The 17763-nt window shown below is 40.7% G+C and overlaps 1 protein-coding gene across 2 annotated transcripts in view; it reads left to right on the top strand.

Moving 5' to 3' along the window:
• The window catches only part of TRPC5 (transient receptor potential cation channel subfamily C member 5), a 133951-nt gene that overhangs the window by 66544 nt on the left and 49644 nt on the right, over positions 1 to 17763 (top strand). For both annotated transcript variants that reach the window (XM_058536539.1, XM_058536540.1), the window contains exons 3-4: positions 12438 to 12774; positions 14142 to 14281. In XM_058536539.1, coding sequence (XP_058392522.1) covers positions 12438 to 12774; positions 14142 to 14281 — 477 coding nt within the window. The remainder of the gene's footprint in view (positions 1 to 12437; positions 12775 to 14141; positions 14282 to 17763) is intronic.

Below are 17763 nucleotides of genomic sequence, written 5' to 3'. Positions count from 1 at the left end.
TTAGGGATGATTGGGAAGGTGGTGAAGTAGAGAACATCTTATTCCTGGGTTACATTAAGCACACAGGACCCAAGCTGCATTCGTCTCTCTAGGCCAGTGAAAATCACTTGGAGCAAGTTTTTTGCTTTGAGCCAAAACCATACTCGTATTTCATACCCTGAGATACCTTAGCTTTTCAGCCAGCCCCAAAAAAGCCATCCTTCCTGCATTTCTGACTTGCCAATCTTTCTCAATGAAAAATTCTCTTTTATCTACCAAGGTGTCTCCCTTTCTCTAAAATGTGTCTTGCACAATAATCCAGTTTTTCATTTTGGAATTTGTTATTTATAGGATCTGACTATACAATGAAGACCATACTGACTCCAATTGGATGTACTTCTCCAATGCACTATTCCTCCCCGCCTCACCATCCCTAACCCTACTACCATCACTATTAGTCTCCTTTCCAGAATTCCAAGCCAGTAATTGGCATGACAGAACACACCCCCAGAACATTCAGAGGAACTGATAGTGGAAGCAGTGCTGATGCATGCAAACTGTCTAGGTGAGGTGTGTGTCAAGTCACATAAATAGTCACTTTAAGGCTATCCAATAAAGGAGATGTGGTGTATACATATATATATACACAATGGAATAGTACTCAGCCATAAAAAGATGAAATCTTGCCATTTGCCATAAAAAAAGACAAAATCATCCCATTTGCAACAACATGGATGGCCCTTGAGGGTATTATGCTAAGTGAAATAAGTCAGACAGAGAAAGACAATTACCATATGATTTCACTCACATGTGGAAGATAAACAAACACATAGATATGGAGAACAGATTAGTGGTTACCAGAGGGGAAAGGGGGTAGGGGGAGGACAAAAGGGGTAAAGGGGCACATGTGTAAGGTGACAGATGCAAACTAGACTCTTGGCAGGGAACTAGTCTATGCAGAGGTCGAAATATAATGATGTACGCCTGAAATTTATATAATGCTATAAATCAATGTTATCTAAATTTTAAAAAAGGCTATCTATCCAAGAAGCAACAATTCTCTACCTCATAATAATAATGGCCATAATGATGAAAATAGCTAACATTTATTGAATGCTTCTTCATCTAATTCTCACAATAATCCATGATGAAAAACGATAATAATAACATTTGTTTCCTTGTTGCCAGGCACTGAGTTAACTCTCTTAATCTTCATAACAACCCAATGACATGGGTTACTAGTATAATCCTCATTTTTCAGATGGGGAAACTGAGGGCCAGAGAGATTAAGCAATTTGCTCAAGGTCACCCAACCAGGAAGTGGTGGAGCTGGAATTTGAACCCCAGGTCCATCTGTCTGACAAAGACCGTGCTACTACTCTACCTTATTAGAAATATCTTTGTGTATACAGCCTACATTGCACTGTTCAGCTAACAAAGATGTATGAGGACTGCCATCTTCCATTTGTTTGGTTGAGAATGTTTCAAAGCACTTTCCCACTCATGATCCATTTGATCATCATGGCAGCTCTATGAGGAAGGCAGGGTGGGCGGCAGGACCACCATTGCACAAATAAAGACCCAAACATAAAGACTTGTCCCAAGTTCCCTCGCAAATCAGAAGCCAAACCAGAGTCAGAGTTCAACATATATGCTTTTAAAACATGTTCTTGGGGCTGGCCCTGTGGCCTAGTGGTTAAGTTTGGTGCGCTATGCTTTGGCGGCCTGAGTTCACAGGTTTGGATCCTGGGCACAGACCTACACCACTTGTCAGCCATGCTGTGGTGGTGACCCACATATAAAATAGAGGAAGATTGGCACAGATGTTAGCTCAGGACTAATCTTCCTCAGCAAAAAAAAATATATATATATGTGTGTGTGTGTGTGTGTGTGTGTGTGTGTGTGTGTGTATTCTTTATTATAGCGAGGGGTTCAGTTTCCTTCACCTCCTTTTTTCTGATTTCATGCTGAAGATTTGAAAGGAAGTGGGCAGCCCACAGCAGGTCATGAAACCTCCAGTCAAGCCTTCTTATAAATGTGAAAACTACTGGGGCAGACCTGACTTAATCTCCCATTCACCCCAATCCTTCAGGATCTGCACTATCCGAACACATCCTATGACCTAAAAGGGTTGAGGGCGGGAACTTGGCCCTTAAGAACTAGATACACTGAAGGCATGAACACATCTTACCATAGATCTCTTCATTTTTAAAAATTTATCTATTAAACAAATACAGGTCCACAATTCCAAAATCCACCAAGTTCTGAAAACCAAAAAATATTTTTAATAAATTTTCTATCAAAACTCATATGGTGGCAAAACCTGAGATGAACTGATGTGAGGCAATTTATAGTCTTTATTTATCCCACTGAGTCTAAGAATTCATAGATGTCACTGCTGAAATATTAATGTGTTTGATTACAGTAGGGTTGCCAGATAAACTACAGGATACATTTAAATTTCAGATAAACAATGAATAATGTTTTAGTATAAGTATGTCCCTTACAATATTTGCAACATAGTTATATAAAACATTATTTATTGCTTATCTGAAATTCAAATGTAACTGGATGTCTTGTATTTTTATTTGCTAAATTTGGCAACCCTAATTATGAGTCCTGCCTCAAACCCCACTGGGGATGTTACCTAATACATGGCACAGACAGCATATTAGTGTTCCAAAATCTGACAAATTTAGAATTCCAAAACACATCTGGCCCCAAGGGTTTTGGACTAGGGACTGTGGATCTGTGGACCTGTAGCATCCTCCCAGCACTGGGCTTCCTATTGCCAGGGCACTCCAAGATTTATGCCATCAGAATCTGTTGCCTCTTTCACACCCATTGTATTTCCCCCCTGCTCTGTTTCATGTGTCATTAGCTTGATCAATGGTTTATTGCTCTCTGCTTTGATATTTTTATTCCTCAAGGTATTTCTCCTTCCAGCCCATTGATTTAAACTGGTAGGATTGCATCTCTCAGCTGACCTAATCACACTTCTTATTTGGGTTTAGTGAGTTTCCAGGCTCTCCTCTTCAGTTGCCCTGACATGCAAGGTCACTTGCTCCCCCCTTGGTGAGAAGTTTTCCAATACAGGGTCCCCTTTCCTTCTAGAACCCGTCTCTTTGGGGTAGGAAGTGAGCTCCCACCACCCTCTGCAGCCATCTCCTGTCTAGAGTAAGCCATTGCATTGGACTTAATTCAGCTGCACTAGATGCTTTCAGAGCCCATCACCTCCGACACCGGAGAATTATAACATCTGCCAGGAAACCCCATTTAGCTAATTCTGACTGCTGTGTATACTTGCAAGTGGAAAATCATATTTTTAAGATATGGGTTCTAAAACAGAGTTTTCAGCATCTGGCTTCACCTTCCTCCGTTTAGTTCAAATTATTGAGCTTAGCTCTAGTTTGAAATTAGAAGTATGACTGCCAGTTGACTTATTTTGTGAGTCTGCACCTGTGTTGCCATTGATATTGGTATCCCAGCTCCGGAACCAAGTTGGCTACCTAGTTGCAACAACAGCCAGTTGAATACAAAATGACTCAGTAATCCCTGGTAAACACTGGTATCCTTTCTCAAAAAAATTCACCATGGATTAGTGATCTGAGTGAGTAAATATCAAATTGTGTTAGAGACTACATGTGAAATGTAGGGGCTACTTCCAGTCATAATCTGGGCCTAAACTACTTGCTAAATTTTGTTTCTTTGTCTCAAATTTCTGCCACAGTGGTAAAAAGCTGAACCGCTTAATGAAGGTATGGCTCAGCAGGCTCACTGCCATGGTGAGGGAAGGAAGGTGTTTTGAACATTTCTCCTCCCTCTTCGGGAAATTTTGCATTGCCACAGATTTCGTTTTTGAGCATTTTTCTCCTCTTCAGAGCCAAGCTTGATTGGCAACTACAAAACAAACCAACAAAACTCATTCTATCTCAGGACATTTCTGCTGGCTGGCTGTTTAAATACACCCTTCCACACAACTGGACTCGTTGGAAGAACTGACATCTAATGCAATGAAAGTTGGGCCTATTCCAATGTGCAGCCATTCACTGAGGGAGCAGAATGAGGTTCTGGAAAGATCAGTAGATTTTTTCAAACTACCGAGAATGGCCCTTATCTCAGATCCTGCCATAGCCGGAACTCGATTTTTCTTCCCGATCTCACCTCCCCTGGGGGGGGGGGGGGCGACTCATTCTTACTTTTCAGATTCTCTTTTCCTCTAAATGAACTAAAGAAGAAGTGTTTACAGCTGTAAGTCTCCCAGCTTGAAGTCAGCTGATCTCTTTTAGGAAACACACAAAGATAACTCATTGCCAATTAGATCAGAGAACAACAGGCCTGTACTGCTTTGCAAACCTTTGAATGTTGAATGTAGGTCAAGGTGACTTTTCTTCCAGTCTCACCTATTACACTTTTGTGCACACCCAACAATTTAAAATCATCTGAAAATAACCAGTTAGGTGACTCAGCATGGGACTGACATGTTTTATCTTGATATAATTTTTTTCTCACTGACAGCCTCCATGGCAGGCAACAGGGTGGATTGTGGGAGTTAAAGATTTTTCTCCTCTGACCATTGCCTGTTCCTAATAGAACCACTGGAAGCTCACTGCTACTGGCTTTTTTCTCTGCCTCACAGCCTGGCTTACTTCTCAGGAGCACACTCCAACCTCTAGATCCTCTGCTCCTACCAGGGGACTTTCCCTCGCCTTCTGTTGCCCCCTCAGAGAGTGGGGAATCAATCAATAAACAAGGAAGTCTATCCTGAGCGCATTACTCTTAAATGAGCACTTACTACAGTGCTTGACACACAGTAGGCACTCAAATGTTAATTGTCATTATTATTACTATTTAACCTCTCTGAGCCTCAGTTTTCTCATCTGTAAAATGAATGTAAATATAGTATTAACCTCCTGGGTTTCTTAATACATATAAAGTGCTTTTTTCCTTCCTATTTTTTCCAGTTTTATTGGGACATAATCAACATATGCCATTGTATAAGTTTAAGGTGTACAGCATAATGGTTTGACTTACATATATTGTGAAATAATTACCACTGTAAGTTTAGTTAATATCCACCATCTCATATAGATACAATAAAAAGAAAAAGCAAAAAAAGAAAAGAAAAACATTTTTTTTCTTTGTGGTGAGAACTCTCTGGTTTACTCTCTTAACTTGCAAATATGCCATAGAGCAGTGTTAACTAGAGTCATCAGGCTGTACATTACATCCCTAGTACTGATAACTGGAAGTTTGTACCTTTTGACCACCTTCCTCCAATTCCTTCTCCCCTCACCCCCACATCTGCCTCTGGTAACCATAAATCTCATCCTTTTTTGTTGTTTGTCTGTTTTTCTTAGATTCCACATATAAGTGAGATCATACAGTATCTGTCTTTTTCTGACTTATCTCACTTAGCATAATGCCCTCAAGGTCCATCCATGTTGTCACAAATAGCAGGATTTGCTCATTTTTTGTGGCTGAATAATATTCCATTGTATATATGTACCATAAAGTGCTTTTAAAAGTATCCAAAACATAGGAAGTTCTGTGTGCATTTAATCTGTGACTATTACGACCACTACTAAAGAAATACCTTGAGCACACAGAATGCAAGGTGAAAAAAGAAATGTGTGTGTGTGTGTGTTTTGGAGGACTTTAGGGGGAAAGAGTTCTGTTTGAGTTATGTGTTTGAAATGCCCACTGGGAGTTGAACATTCAGGCCTGAAGTTTAGCAAAGAGGCAGAGAAGAGTATTTTCTGACTTTAACAAATACAGTAAATGCCTGCAAAGCCCTTTGGGGTATGAAATGACACATAGAAAATCGTCCCTCCCCTTCAGAAGCTTACCATCTAATAATAAGGCCGAGTTGTGGGTTCTACACATAAGTAAGTGTAACACAAGGTAGGCTCTAAGAGGTACCACAAGGAAGAAGCAAAGTGGTCTGAGCTCAAGGAGGAAGGATCGCCTCTGGCTGGGGCAATCAGGAAAGGCTTCCAGAAGGAAGTGAGGTTCTCTGATTTAATGATTCTCTGCAGCCTTTCCTTCTGACTCTAGAGCTTGCTTATTTGTCCCATCTCTGAATGCCCTGAGTTCCTAAGTTGTGATGCCTCATAACTAACACTAAGCGGCTCCAGTTTGACTGACTATACTTTATTCTGACCTTTCTTTTTATAAAATGGTGGTAACAGGAGATCGAAGGGGCATGGGTTTTTTTCATGTCCTTACTTGGCAAAATCTTTCAATTTGGAGGGGAGTAGCCTTCACCAGCCTATGAGAGCCAACCGTCTGGGAACCTGATACTTTTACCATCTGTACTGCTTGTGTGGACGTCTGAACGCAAATATTATTGTCCTGTTACTTGTTTCACGCGAGTTTGGCTGGTATCTCAATGAGATCCTGTAAGCCAGAATCACCCTCAGTCTCTCTTGTTGCGACCCTCTCCCCACGCGCCACACAGCACTGGGCACAGAGCAGGTGTATGAAATACTTGTTGAAATGCCTAAATTGAATCACATTGATCTTGCATTCCCTTGGCAATGAGCAAGTCAAATTTTGTTCTGCCTTGGGTTCAGCGTGTGAATCAGGCAATACAGCCACGTGATTATTTAGACAGCTGTAGGAACCAAAGTTGCATACAGTGTACTGGTAAGGAGCTAGGGAGATAATTTTCTCACTGAATGAATGAAGTCAGAGCTCTGCTGAGGTGAAATCAAAGTGGTTTTGCTAGTTGTCTGGGGGAAGCGTGGGCTCTTTCCAGTAGACCCTGAGATCATTGATATCAAGAATTATTCTTTGGAAAGGCAAAGAGCTATTGAGCCCCTCCATTAAAAACACAGCTTTATGTTAAAAGGAAAAAAGCCAGGGCTTTTCCAAAAGTCCTATGCAGTAAGGAAAACATTAATTTTCAGTTCTTGCCTGGGAGCATTGGAGAAATGAAGCATTGCAGAGGGGAAAAAAAAATCGCAGTGAGGGCCCTAGCAGGTTTATGAAGAAAAGATTTAGACAGGTTGAAAAGGTGAGTCCCATGCAGATCTGGCCTGGGGCTAAACCAGGAGGCTAAGATCTTCAGTGTTTCCCCCATGTCCTTAGCAATGTGTCACTCTTCCTGCCTTTCCTAGCTGCCACTCAGGATCCCAGACCTGGAGAGGGCCCCATTGCTTCTGCATTTTGCTGGCCGGCAGGCCCCTTATAGCTAGATCACTGGCTAATATGATATACTCACTTTAAACTGTTAAGGGTAGTTAGCAGTTTCATATAGTACCACTTCCTACAAACATGAATATAACTTAAATGCCTTAACCCAAAGCAATAAGTGATGTGGGCATTTCAATCACTGTGGCAAGGCCAATGGGGAAGACACTGGCCTCAGATCTGCAAGCCTCAGATTACACCATCCATGGATTGCCAGAATACGGTGTTTAAGAGCTTGGTCTATGGAGTCAGCCAAACCAGGGCTCCAGGATATGAGCCTGGGCTCAGTCCCATCATCTGTAAAATGGATATAATACTGATATCTGCCTTTAGGGTTGCTGTGAGATGATGCATGTGAAAAATCTGGTACAGTGTCTGGCACATTATAAGAGCTCAATATGGTATGGTAGTGGGTCTGACTCTGTGAAGAGTAGGTCTTATTGTAAGTCCCAGGAGACTTGTCTTAGCTACCAGGCTTTACCCTCTACATATACCAAAGACAGCAGGCTTTGGAAAGAGAGTGTTCCACCAAGGTTAGCCCAGCACAGACCTATTTATTCAATCACTCATTCAACAAATATTTATTCAGCGTTTACCTTGTCCCAGGCATTTTGCAAAATATTGGGAATGTAATGGAGACTACAACATGCTCCCAGTCCTTGAGCAACACTCAGTCTTCTGGCTTTTAAGAAGCTCCTATACAGCTCAAACTTTGTTTTATTGAGGCCCCTTGGGGAGGGAAGCCAGGAGGAGGGGAAATGACTCTATCATTTGCACTAATTTACACATGAATACAACATCACTTCCCTTCTTGAAAAGTTAAAAAGTCACGAGGGATAGCACTTCCAGAATGATGGAGTAAGGACTTCTGAAAACCCACTCCTTCAAAAACAAACCAGACACTGGGAAAATTTTCAAAATCAACTTTTTCACAATTCTGGAAATTAACCAAAGGCTTGCAACAATTAGAGGAGTATTATTCAAGACAGACAGCTGAATCTTGGTAAGAACAAGTTTTGTGGTATTTTAACTTGCCCAATTCCTATCTACCTTTACCTGGCTCCACAGTAGCCTCGAAAACTGACAGCCTTGGAACCACAGTCACTGAAAAGCAGCAGCTTGATAGCCACCGGAGCAGGGGAAGACTGAGTTTGAAGCTCCCCAAAAAGACTCATCCCTAGAGAATTGTCATTATTTGACCTGTCTGGCAACTCCCTAGAAAAGCTCCATTCACAGGGCTTGTTTTTATGTGTTCCGAGTCAGAACCAATGGCCCTTTCCCTAGGTGTATTTGTTGGAAAAAATCAGCAGCCATTCTTCAACATCAAGGCTGCCTGAGGCAGTGGATAACAGATGAGGCAAACAATAGGCTTAACAGAAAGCAATCTAAATCCAGCAATAGATAAAAAAGATTATACACCATGACCAAGTGGAGTTTATCCCAGGAATGTAAAAGTGGTTCAACATAACAAAATCAATCAATGTAATACATTACATTAATAGAAGGAAGGAAAAAAAAAAACACATGATCATCTCAATTGACACAGAAAAAGTATTTGACAAAATCTAACACTCTTTCATGATAAAAAACTGGGCTAGAACTTCCTCAACCTGATGAAGGCCATAGCTAATATCACACTTAATGGAGAATGACTGAAAGCTTTTCCCCTAAAATCAGGAACAAGACAAGAATGTCCACTCTCCCCACTTCTATTTATCATTGTAGTGGAGATTCTAGCCAGGTCAATTAGGTAAGAAAAAGAAATAAAAAGCATCCACATTGGAAAGGAAGAAGTAGAACTGTCTCTATTTGCTGATGATATATTCCTAGGGAATCAAAAACAACAACAAAACACTGTTAGGGATAATAAATGATTTCAGCAAGGTTGCAGGATACAAGATCAACATACAAAATCAATTGTGTTTCTGTACACTAACAACGAAAAATCCAAAAACAAAATTAAGAAAATAATTCCATTTACAATAGCATCAAAAAGAATAAAATACTAAGGAATAAATTTAGCAAAAGAAGTGTAAGACTTGTACACTAAAAATTGCAAAACATTATTGAAGAAAACTGAAGACCCAAACAAATGGAAAGACACCCCACACTCATGAACTGGGAAACTTAACATTGTTAAGATGGCAATACTCATCAAATTGTTCTGCAGGTTCAATGCAATCCCTATCAAAACCCTAGCTTTTGTTTTTTGCGTAAATTGACAAGATGATCGTAAAATTCATATGGAAATGCAATGGAGGCAGAATAGCCAAATCAATTTTGAAAAAGAAGAAAAAAATTGGAACACTCATGGTTCCCAATTTCAAAACTTACTACAAAACTACTGTAATCAAGACAGTGTGGTACTGGCATAAAAATAGACTTATTGATAAATGGAATAGAATTAAGAGTCCAAAACTAAACCCTTATATTTATGGTTAGTCGATTTTCAATAAAGGTGCCAAAACAATTTAATGGGGAAATAGTAGTCTTTTCAAAAAATGCTGCTGAGACAAGTGAATACACACATGCAAATGAATGAAGTTGGGCCTCTTACCATATGCAAAAATTAATTCAGAACGGATCAGGACCTAAATATAAGAACTCAAGCTATCAAACATGAATAAGAAAACATAGGTGTAAATCTTTGTGACCTTGGATCAGGTGATGGTTTCTTAGGTATGGCAGCAACAGCACAAGCAACAAAAGAAAACATAAATTGGACTTCATTGAAATTAAAAACTACTGCTCTAGGCTCTGTATAGTTTGGCTTTCAGTGCAATCAAGCATACAGCATGTACACACTCTGCTATTTATCCTGCAATCCCTCTTTCTGAGGCATTCTTGAAATCAATTAGAGATTGATTAAATAATCTGTCAAATTTGAACTTCAATGTGCAAGCAGGAATCAGGATTGTGCTTTCAAAGCCCACAGATGTTTTTGGATTAGATACTACATTGTGGGTTAAAAATTTATTTTATAATATTCTAATTGCAGTTTGTTCTACCAGAATGCACACCTCCATACGTTACTCTTGTCAGATATAAAAAGGGAAAATAAAACCTGTCCAACTTTAAAATTACCATCTTCAGCCAAATCGAAAATCAGAGCACAGACATTGAAGATGAAGGTTGGATGGTAATATCCACTATTAAACGAAGCTTCACCTCTGCATTTCTGCTTTCGGGGAAAGTGCTTTCTGGAGTCAGAGTTCTTGGGGGATACACAAGGGGAAGTCCCAGGAGGTCATAAAGACCATTGCTGAAAGTGGTCCAAATATCTTTTTGGTTCTGGCTGCAGCAGGGAGCAATACCGTTAACAAGGATTGGCAAACTACAACTTGCTGCTTGTTTTTGTGAATAAAGATTTATTGGCACACTGCCACGCCCGTTCATTAACATACTTACATATTGTCTATGGCTGAGTTTGCACTGCAACAGCGGAATTGAGTAGTTGTGACAGGGACAATATGCCCTGCAAAGACTCAAATATTTACTATCTGGCCCTGTACAGAAAACGTTTGCCGACCCCTGCTGTATAACATCAGTACATCAATCTGGATATCTCCATTTAGATGTCCCACAGACAGATCTAACTCAACTGGTCTAAAAATGTATGCATCTCCACAAACCTGTTCCAGCTTCAGTGTGCCCACTCTCAGTTAATGACACTACTATCCCTCAGCTCACCCAAACGAGAATCTCTCTCCCCTTTACCCTCACACCTCATCTATTACTTCACTCTGTCACTGCATCCTGCCAATTCCACCTCCTCACTATATTTTGAATCTGAGCACGTCTCTCCATTTCCACTGCCATTACTTTAGTCCAAGTCACGATCATTTTGTACAAGGTTGACAACAGCTTTCTAACTGGCCTTCCTGCCTCTAGTTTTGCCCACCCTCTGCCCCTAATCCATTTTCCACTCAATAACCACAAGGATCTTTCTAATGTCTAAGTCTGATCCTGTCACATGCATGATGATATATGCAGCTAAGATTTAATGAGCACTTATTATGTGCTACGCATAATTCTAAGTGTTTCACGTGTAGTAACTGATCTTAATTTTCACACCGACCCTATATAGTAGATGCTATTATTATCTCCATCCCTCAGATGAAGACATTCTTCATCTAAAGAATGAATTCATCTAAGGAAAGAATTAAGCCACCATGTAGTATCTAATCCAAAAACATCTGTGAGACTGTGAAGTGACCTTCACAATCATATTAACAATAAAGTTGGGCTAGTTTACCTTGGGTGTTGGGTAAATGATGGAAGAAATTTATTTCCTTTGTACTAGTAAGCTATATGGTGAAGCTCTATATAACCTTTCCCATGGGGAGCTGGAGTAGTCAAATATAGGCAGTATATAAAATCATGGCTGACAGTTGTACTCCTTATTGAGTTGCTTACCAGGAAGCAGCAGCTGGAGGGTGACTTGCAATGCTGATGATTTTTTAACTATTAATCACTGACACTTTGTAGATTGCCTTTAAGTAAAATCCCAGCTGAGTTAGTTTACAATGTTGTAATATTGGTCCCCAAATATTTTTTCCTCCTTTGCATGTCTAGACTAGAGAGGGTGTAAAATAGATGGAAAAGTAGCAACCTGATTCATTGCTAGCCAACCAAGAGGTGCTCAGAACCAAAGGGGAAAAAAGACAAAATTAAAAAGAGAACTCATTTCCATTCCAAACCATAGCCACAGGCATGAGCTTATTCCCTGCCAATTTGTGTTTGCCCAAAGTGAACATTTGTTTATGACCTCACGTAGGCTGGGGGAATGAGTAAATGTGAATCAATTTGAAATGAAATATCCCCATGATTCTCTGCTAAGAGGCGTGTAAATTCCCAAGAGAACTTTGTAAAACAGCTGCCCAGGCTATACCCCAGAGAGAGGCTCATTTAGTCAATCTGTGGTGCATCCTGGGAATCTGGATTTTTTAATATTCCCTGGATGATTCTAATGCAAAGCCAGGTTTTGGGAACCATTTCTCTAACATGATGGAAGGGGAAATAACGAGGCATGAACAGAATGATTTTGTTTAATATATGAAACATATAATCAACTCTAAGGAAAATCTAGTCTTGTAGCTTGACATGTAGAGCTCTCTCTGGGGCCGGGCCCATTCACGGGAACCTGAAAATCACACCTCTTCTGGAGATTGGCCATGCAGCTGGCTGTAAACTAGGAAGGTATTATAAATGTAGACTTCCTCCTGGACGTCTTAGATGCCTAACTTGTTCTCTTCTTCTCCCAGTTTGTTGCTCAGCCCAATTGCCAACAGTTGCTTGCCACTCTGTGGTATGACGGCTTCCCTGGATGGCGACGGAAACACTGGGTAGTCAAGCTTCTGACCTGCATGACCATTGGGTTCCTGTTTCCCATGCTGTCTATAGCTTATCTGATCTCACCCAGGAGCAACCTTGGGCTGTTCATCAAGAAACCCTTTATCAAGTTTATCTGCCACACAGCGTCATATCTGACTTTCCTCTTCATGCTTCTCCTGGCTTCTCAGCACATCGTCAGGACAGACCTCCATGTGCAGGGCCCTCCTCCAACTGTCGTGGAATGGATGATATTGCCATGGGTTCTTGGTAAGTCAAAGGCACTGGGAGCTATCACCAGCCTATTTCCTGGTCCTGTCTAAAGAAACTGCTGGAATAGGCAATCAGACTTGCCCTGAACTAGGGCAACTTCCCTCTGTGCAGTAGGGTGGCCCTTTATTGGATGTCTTGAAAATGTGGTTCCTTCTTCCTCAGGCCCTGATCACTCAGTATTGCATAGTTCACAGTGAGATAGGCAGTGTATCCAGGGCTTGTTTCAGCTAACTTAACATCATCAAGGGGAAGGAAGCTGTCTGTCAATTGGTTTAGAGGGAAAGCCAAATGTCAGTCAGAATGGGCCTCAGGTAAGCTAGGCAGGGCAATGCCTATGAATCTCTTCAGTGGCCTCTTTCCCATAACTGGGGGTGGAGGGCACTTGGATCTGCTGCTTTCTCGTGGCTACTCCATACAATCCCAGTACTTATTCAGGGTCCACATCCTATTTGGATATTGAGTTCACAATCAGTAGGGTAACCTGGGAAATTCACAGAATTCCTGGCAAAAGCAGCCTTACCAGTAGTCTCCAGGCATAATTAGGTTACACTGAACCCTCCAATGCATTGCCATTCTCTGAGTCCTTATTACTCAAACTGTGGTCCCCAAACCAGCAATGTCAGCATCACCTGGGAGCTTGTTAGACACACAGAATCTCACGTCCTGCCTTGGATCTGTGGAATCAGACTCTGCATTTTAACGTGATCCCTGGGTGATCCATATGCACTTTAAAGTCTGAGAAGCACTGACATTGACCACAGCCACACCTTTTACTGCTTTTCACATTCTAAGGCTAAAGAACCATCTGTTATCAGGCAGAATTCCATGAAACCTCCACAAAATGAGAGGAGAAAGGAGAAAAGAAAATTCTGAATTATTTCGGGCCCCACTGCCTAGCTTCAGCCCCAACATCCAGTAATTTGGGCCATGGTCAGCTTGCTCACCTCAAAACTCATTGGGAAGGTTTCCCTCTAGCACATAGTAGAAACTAAGGACTATGGGATAATATTAACCTAGTTAATTTATTGATGAAATTACTCCCACTCTAAAATGGAAAGAGGGTAGAATCAGGCACCCAAAATTGCAACAGCATTCCAGTAACTGTAGTAACAATGCTGAAAGTGAGTAGTATCCAGAAAAGTGTAACATATGGGCATCTTCAGGTTAAGCCTATCAGGTTTAGCAAGTTCAAAACTGAGAGATGAGGTAGGAAAGAGAGAGAGGTAACTGATCATTATCTCTAGAGCTCCACTTCACTGATCCCAATTCACTCATTGATTTCATCTTTCTTTACTTGGGGGAATCCTACTATGATGACTATTCTGACCCTGTATAGAAATAAACCTTTTGCTTCCATTCTTCAGGTTTCATTTGGGGGGAGATTAAGGAAATGTGGGATGGTGGATTTACTGAATACATCCATGACTGGTGGAACCTGATGGATTTTGCAATGAACTCACTCTACCTGGCAACTATTTCCTTGAAGATTGTGGCTTATGTCAAGGTAACTTGGAATGTCTGCCATTTTTCTCAGGCAATGATTTTGGTTACATTAAGCTTTAGCCTTGGGAGTATAAAGGGTTTGAGGGAAAGGGCTGATAACACTCCAATCCATGTGGGAAAGTACCATATAAACAGAATTCCTTCAATGGTTTGTAAGCAGTGTCCACCTAAGCAAAGAAAGTGGAGAATGGAGCAATTTTCAAATGAATCCTTAGCTTCTTCAACTCTGAGACTAAAAGGATCTTCAGCCTCCCACCCATCCAGTCAGTGTTTAAATTCTTTTTACAATATCCTTGCCAAGAGGATGGCCCACTGACACTTGCCTAGAGCAGGGACAGAAAAATTCCTGAATTCACTGTCTCCAAAAGCCTCTCTCAATTCTTACCACTTCATTAGAAAGTGCTACTTTATACTTTTCTAATATTATTCTCCCTGTGACACATCCATTAGTAATCCTTCTTCCCTGTGGGGTCAAACAGAACAAGGCTGTTCCCTCTCCATAATAGTGCTTCCAATATGAAGTCCTCTCCCTAACCCGCTGAGTTGTGTCTTCTGAAAGCTAAATATTCACACTTTGCTCAAGTGTTCTTCATATGACAGGTAGCAGGACCCTAGAAACTTCACTGCAGGGGACATATTTCTTTAATCGTCTCTGCCACCAGGATGATCATTCAAGCTGTTATGAATCTGGCTTTTTGAGTATTGCCCAACCTATGTCTCTCTACCAATTCAGATAATGTATGCACACACACACACACACACACACACACACACACACACACACCCCACCTTGATGCTTTTCCCACACAAGGTACAGCCTGAATTATTCTGAAAAATAATTTCATGTCCAACACCTCACATTGGGTAGTCACAGGCTCCAAGTTCAGGTTTGGTGCTCATTAGATAGTAGAATGGCTGTGCTCCTTCTACCCTGAGTTGAACTTTTCTAGCATGAGGAAAGGCTGACAATTCAGTCTTCAAGATTGTCTACTCAGTCAAGCTTTTTGGCACTAAATCCTACATTAAGGAGTTTTAGAATGAGAATATGGCTCTTCCCCAAATCTCCAACAACTTAGTTTATTTTTATATCTCTAATATGCATATTGCATAAATTTTAAGACCTTGGGAGTTAGTTATATGGAGCATGAATATTGAATGCAGTCATGAAACACTTTCGAAAGAAGCCCAAGAGTATGCCTTATACTTGTGGTGATCGTTTAACACATACTTACAACTTCCTTACAAGAAAAAGCTGGTGAGGAAAATATTTGAATCTCTCTTTAATGTGCCTGGATGAAATCCATGTCATTCTGGCACTCTGCTGACTAAGTAACACTGTTTGCCTAAAAAAACCACATTTCTTCCTTTGGAAGTGGTATTTATACCCTGGAGGGACAATAAATTATCAATCTAGAAATTGGTGCATTTTGCTTAAACAAGAAAGTTTAGAATAAATGATCAAGAAAAGAATTAACTCTTGGGGATTTGAAAATATGTCTATAGATGCCCAACATTAGCTAATCACATAACCTTCCAACTTGACTGGCAAGGCTTCCAAGGAGGTAGACACCTCCCCACCACAGAGTGTAAAGATAAATCAGCTCTACTAAGCTGAGTAAATGCCCCTCAATTGACAAACACTTAACTCAAAGGAGACATTTGCCAAGAAGTTGGAATCCTTCTCAAAAAAGGAGAATTTACAAAGCAAGACTTGCCACATGCAGACTTTGGATTTGCATTGAGAAATTGTAAACGGGCAGTCTGATCCACTCATCTACAGAGGCACACCAGTCTGAGATGAACTTCTCCAAGTAGGTTGAGCCAACATCTATGAGGTGAAGCCACAAGAGCTGGTCCCCAGGCCCCTTGAAACATTTCAGATTACCATTGTACTGAGGCAGTACAGAAGTGCTGTGGGATAAGCTAGCCTTAAAGAAGATCCTTTATTAGAGTGAAAATTAGTCAACAATATATATACTCCACCTCACGTGGTCTTCAACAACAGGAACCAAAAGGCACACACCAAAGTACTCAAAAGGAACAAATACACATAAGATTGGCCCTCAGTGCCCCCAAATAACCTTACAAATGGAGAATTGTTTTCTGGGATAGCACCACCTAGATTTATCCTACCACCACCTTACTTCCATACTAAATCTGAACTTTGATACCAACTGAATTGTGGTCCTTTCTTGGCTGAAGACACAATCCCCCCATTCTTATTACTATTGAGTCCCCACATTAGGCTGTCCCTCTTCATATTTTGCTTTTGAGCCCACTTTGAAAGGCATAGAGTCCAATTTTCAAGCTGCATTCTATCTCAAAGAATATAAGAAAAACCACTTTCCTCCCAATATCACTACCTCAAGAGTCAGGAAACTGAATTTAATCTCTGCTCTGATACTCACATGGATTACCATAGGCCATCCTTCTACCCCTCCAAGCCTTAGATTCTGCCTTTGAAAAAATAAGAAGATTGGACTAGATAAGTGGCTTTCAACTCTTTAATTTTTTCCACAGAACCACATCTTGAAGTTAAAACTTATGCAGAACTTCAGTGTATTAAAGAGCTCAAAGGACTGAATTTGGATTAAGCAATGAATCTTCTAGGCCTCCTCTTTGGTTCCCACAGTGGCCACCAGATGCCGCCACTGAATCCTCAGGCTTTAAGGAGCACAGTTTGAAAACAACTTGTATTAGATCAGGGGTCAGCAAACTATGGTCTGCAGGCCAAATATGCCCTGCTGCCACGTTCATTTGTTTACATATTGTCTATTAGTTCTACAAGGAAAGAGTTGAGTACTTGCAACAGGGACCACATAGCCCACAAAGCCGAAAATATGTACTATCTGGCCCTTGACAGAAAGTTTGCTGACCTCTATGCTAAATGAGCTCTAAGTCTATTCTCTGGTCTCATATTCTATAATATCTTTCTACAAAGGCATATATGCAAAGCATAGATTTGCCATAAGAATCATCTTTCACACTTGTGTGTATTCTGCAAATCCAGATTCACCATCCCATGTGTAGTAGACTTCCCTGTGGTTACAGTTGTGGCTGTGCAGAGAAAAAACCCTAAATTATGAGCTATACATGTTCCAGTTGATAATCTCTAGTTTTAAAACATAGATCTGTTTTGTTATCATCAGAGACTCCATTTCTCACATATACCTCAAAACCTTTAAAGGCCTATCTAACATATATGCTGTGATATCAACTATCATGTAAGTAACATTTAATAGAAATATTGCTAGACTGAGTGTTTAGAGACCTGAGTTTTAGTCCTGGCTCTTCCACCAACTTGCTGTGTGATCTTAAGCAAGTCACTCTGCCTCTCTGGATTTTAGTTCGTCCACTTGTAAAATAGGCATAACAATGCCCACCCCTCACAGCAATGCAGCAAATGTTTTTTTGGAAAGAAAAATGTAGAGCTACAAGATTTGGCCAAGAGTTTATAAAGCTGATTGGCCACCTCAAGTCTAT

Source organism: Diceros bicornis, chromosome X, assembly GCF_020826845.1.
Source record: "Diceros bicornis minor isolate mBicDic1 chromosome X, mDicBic1.mat.cur, whole genome shotgun sequence".
NCBI lineage: Eukaryota > Metazoa > Chordata > Mammalia > Perissodactyla > Rhinocerotidae > Diceros > Diceros bicornis.
This window is presented reverse-complemented; position numbering and strand designations above follow the sequence as displayed.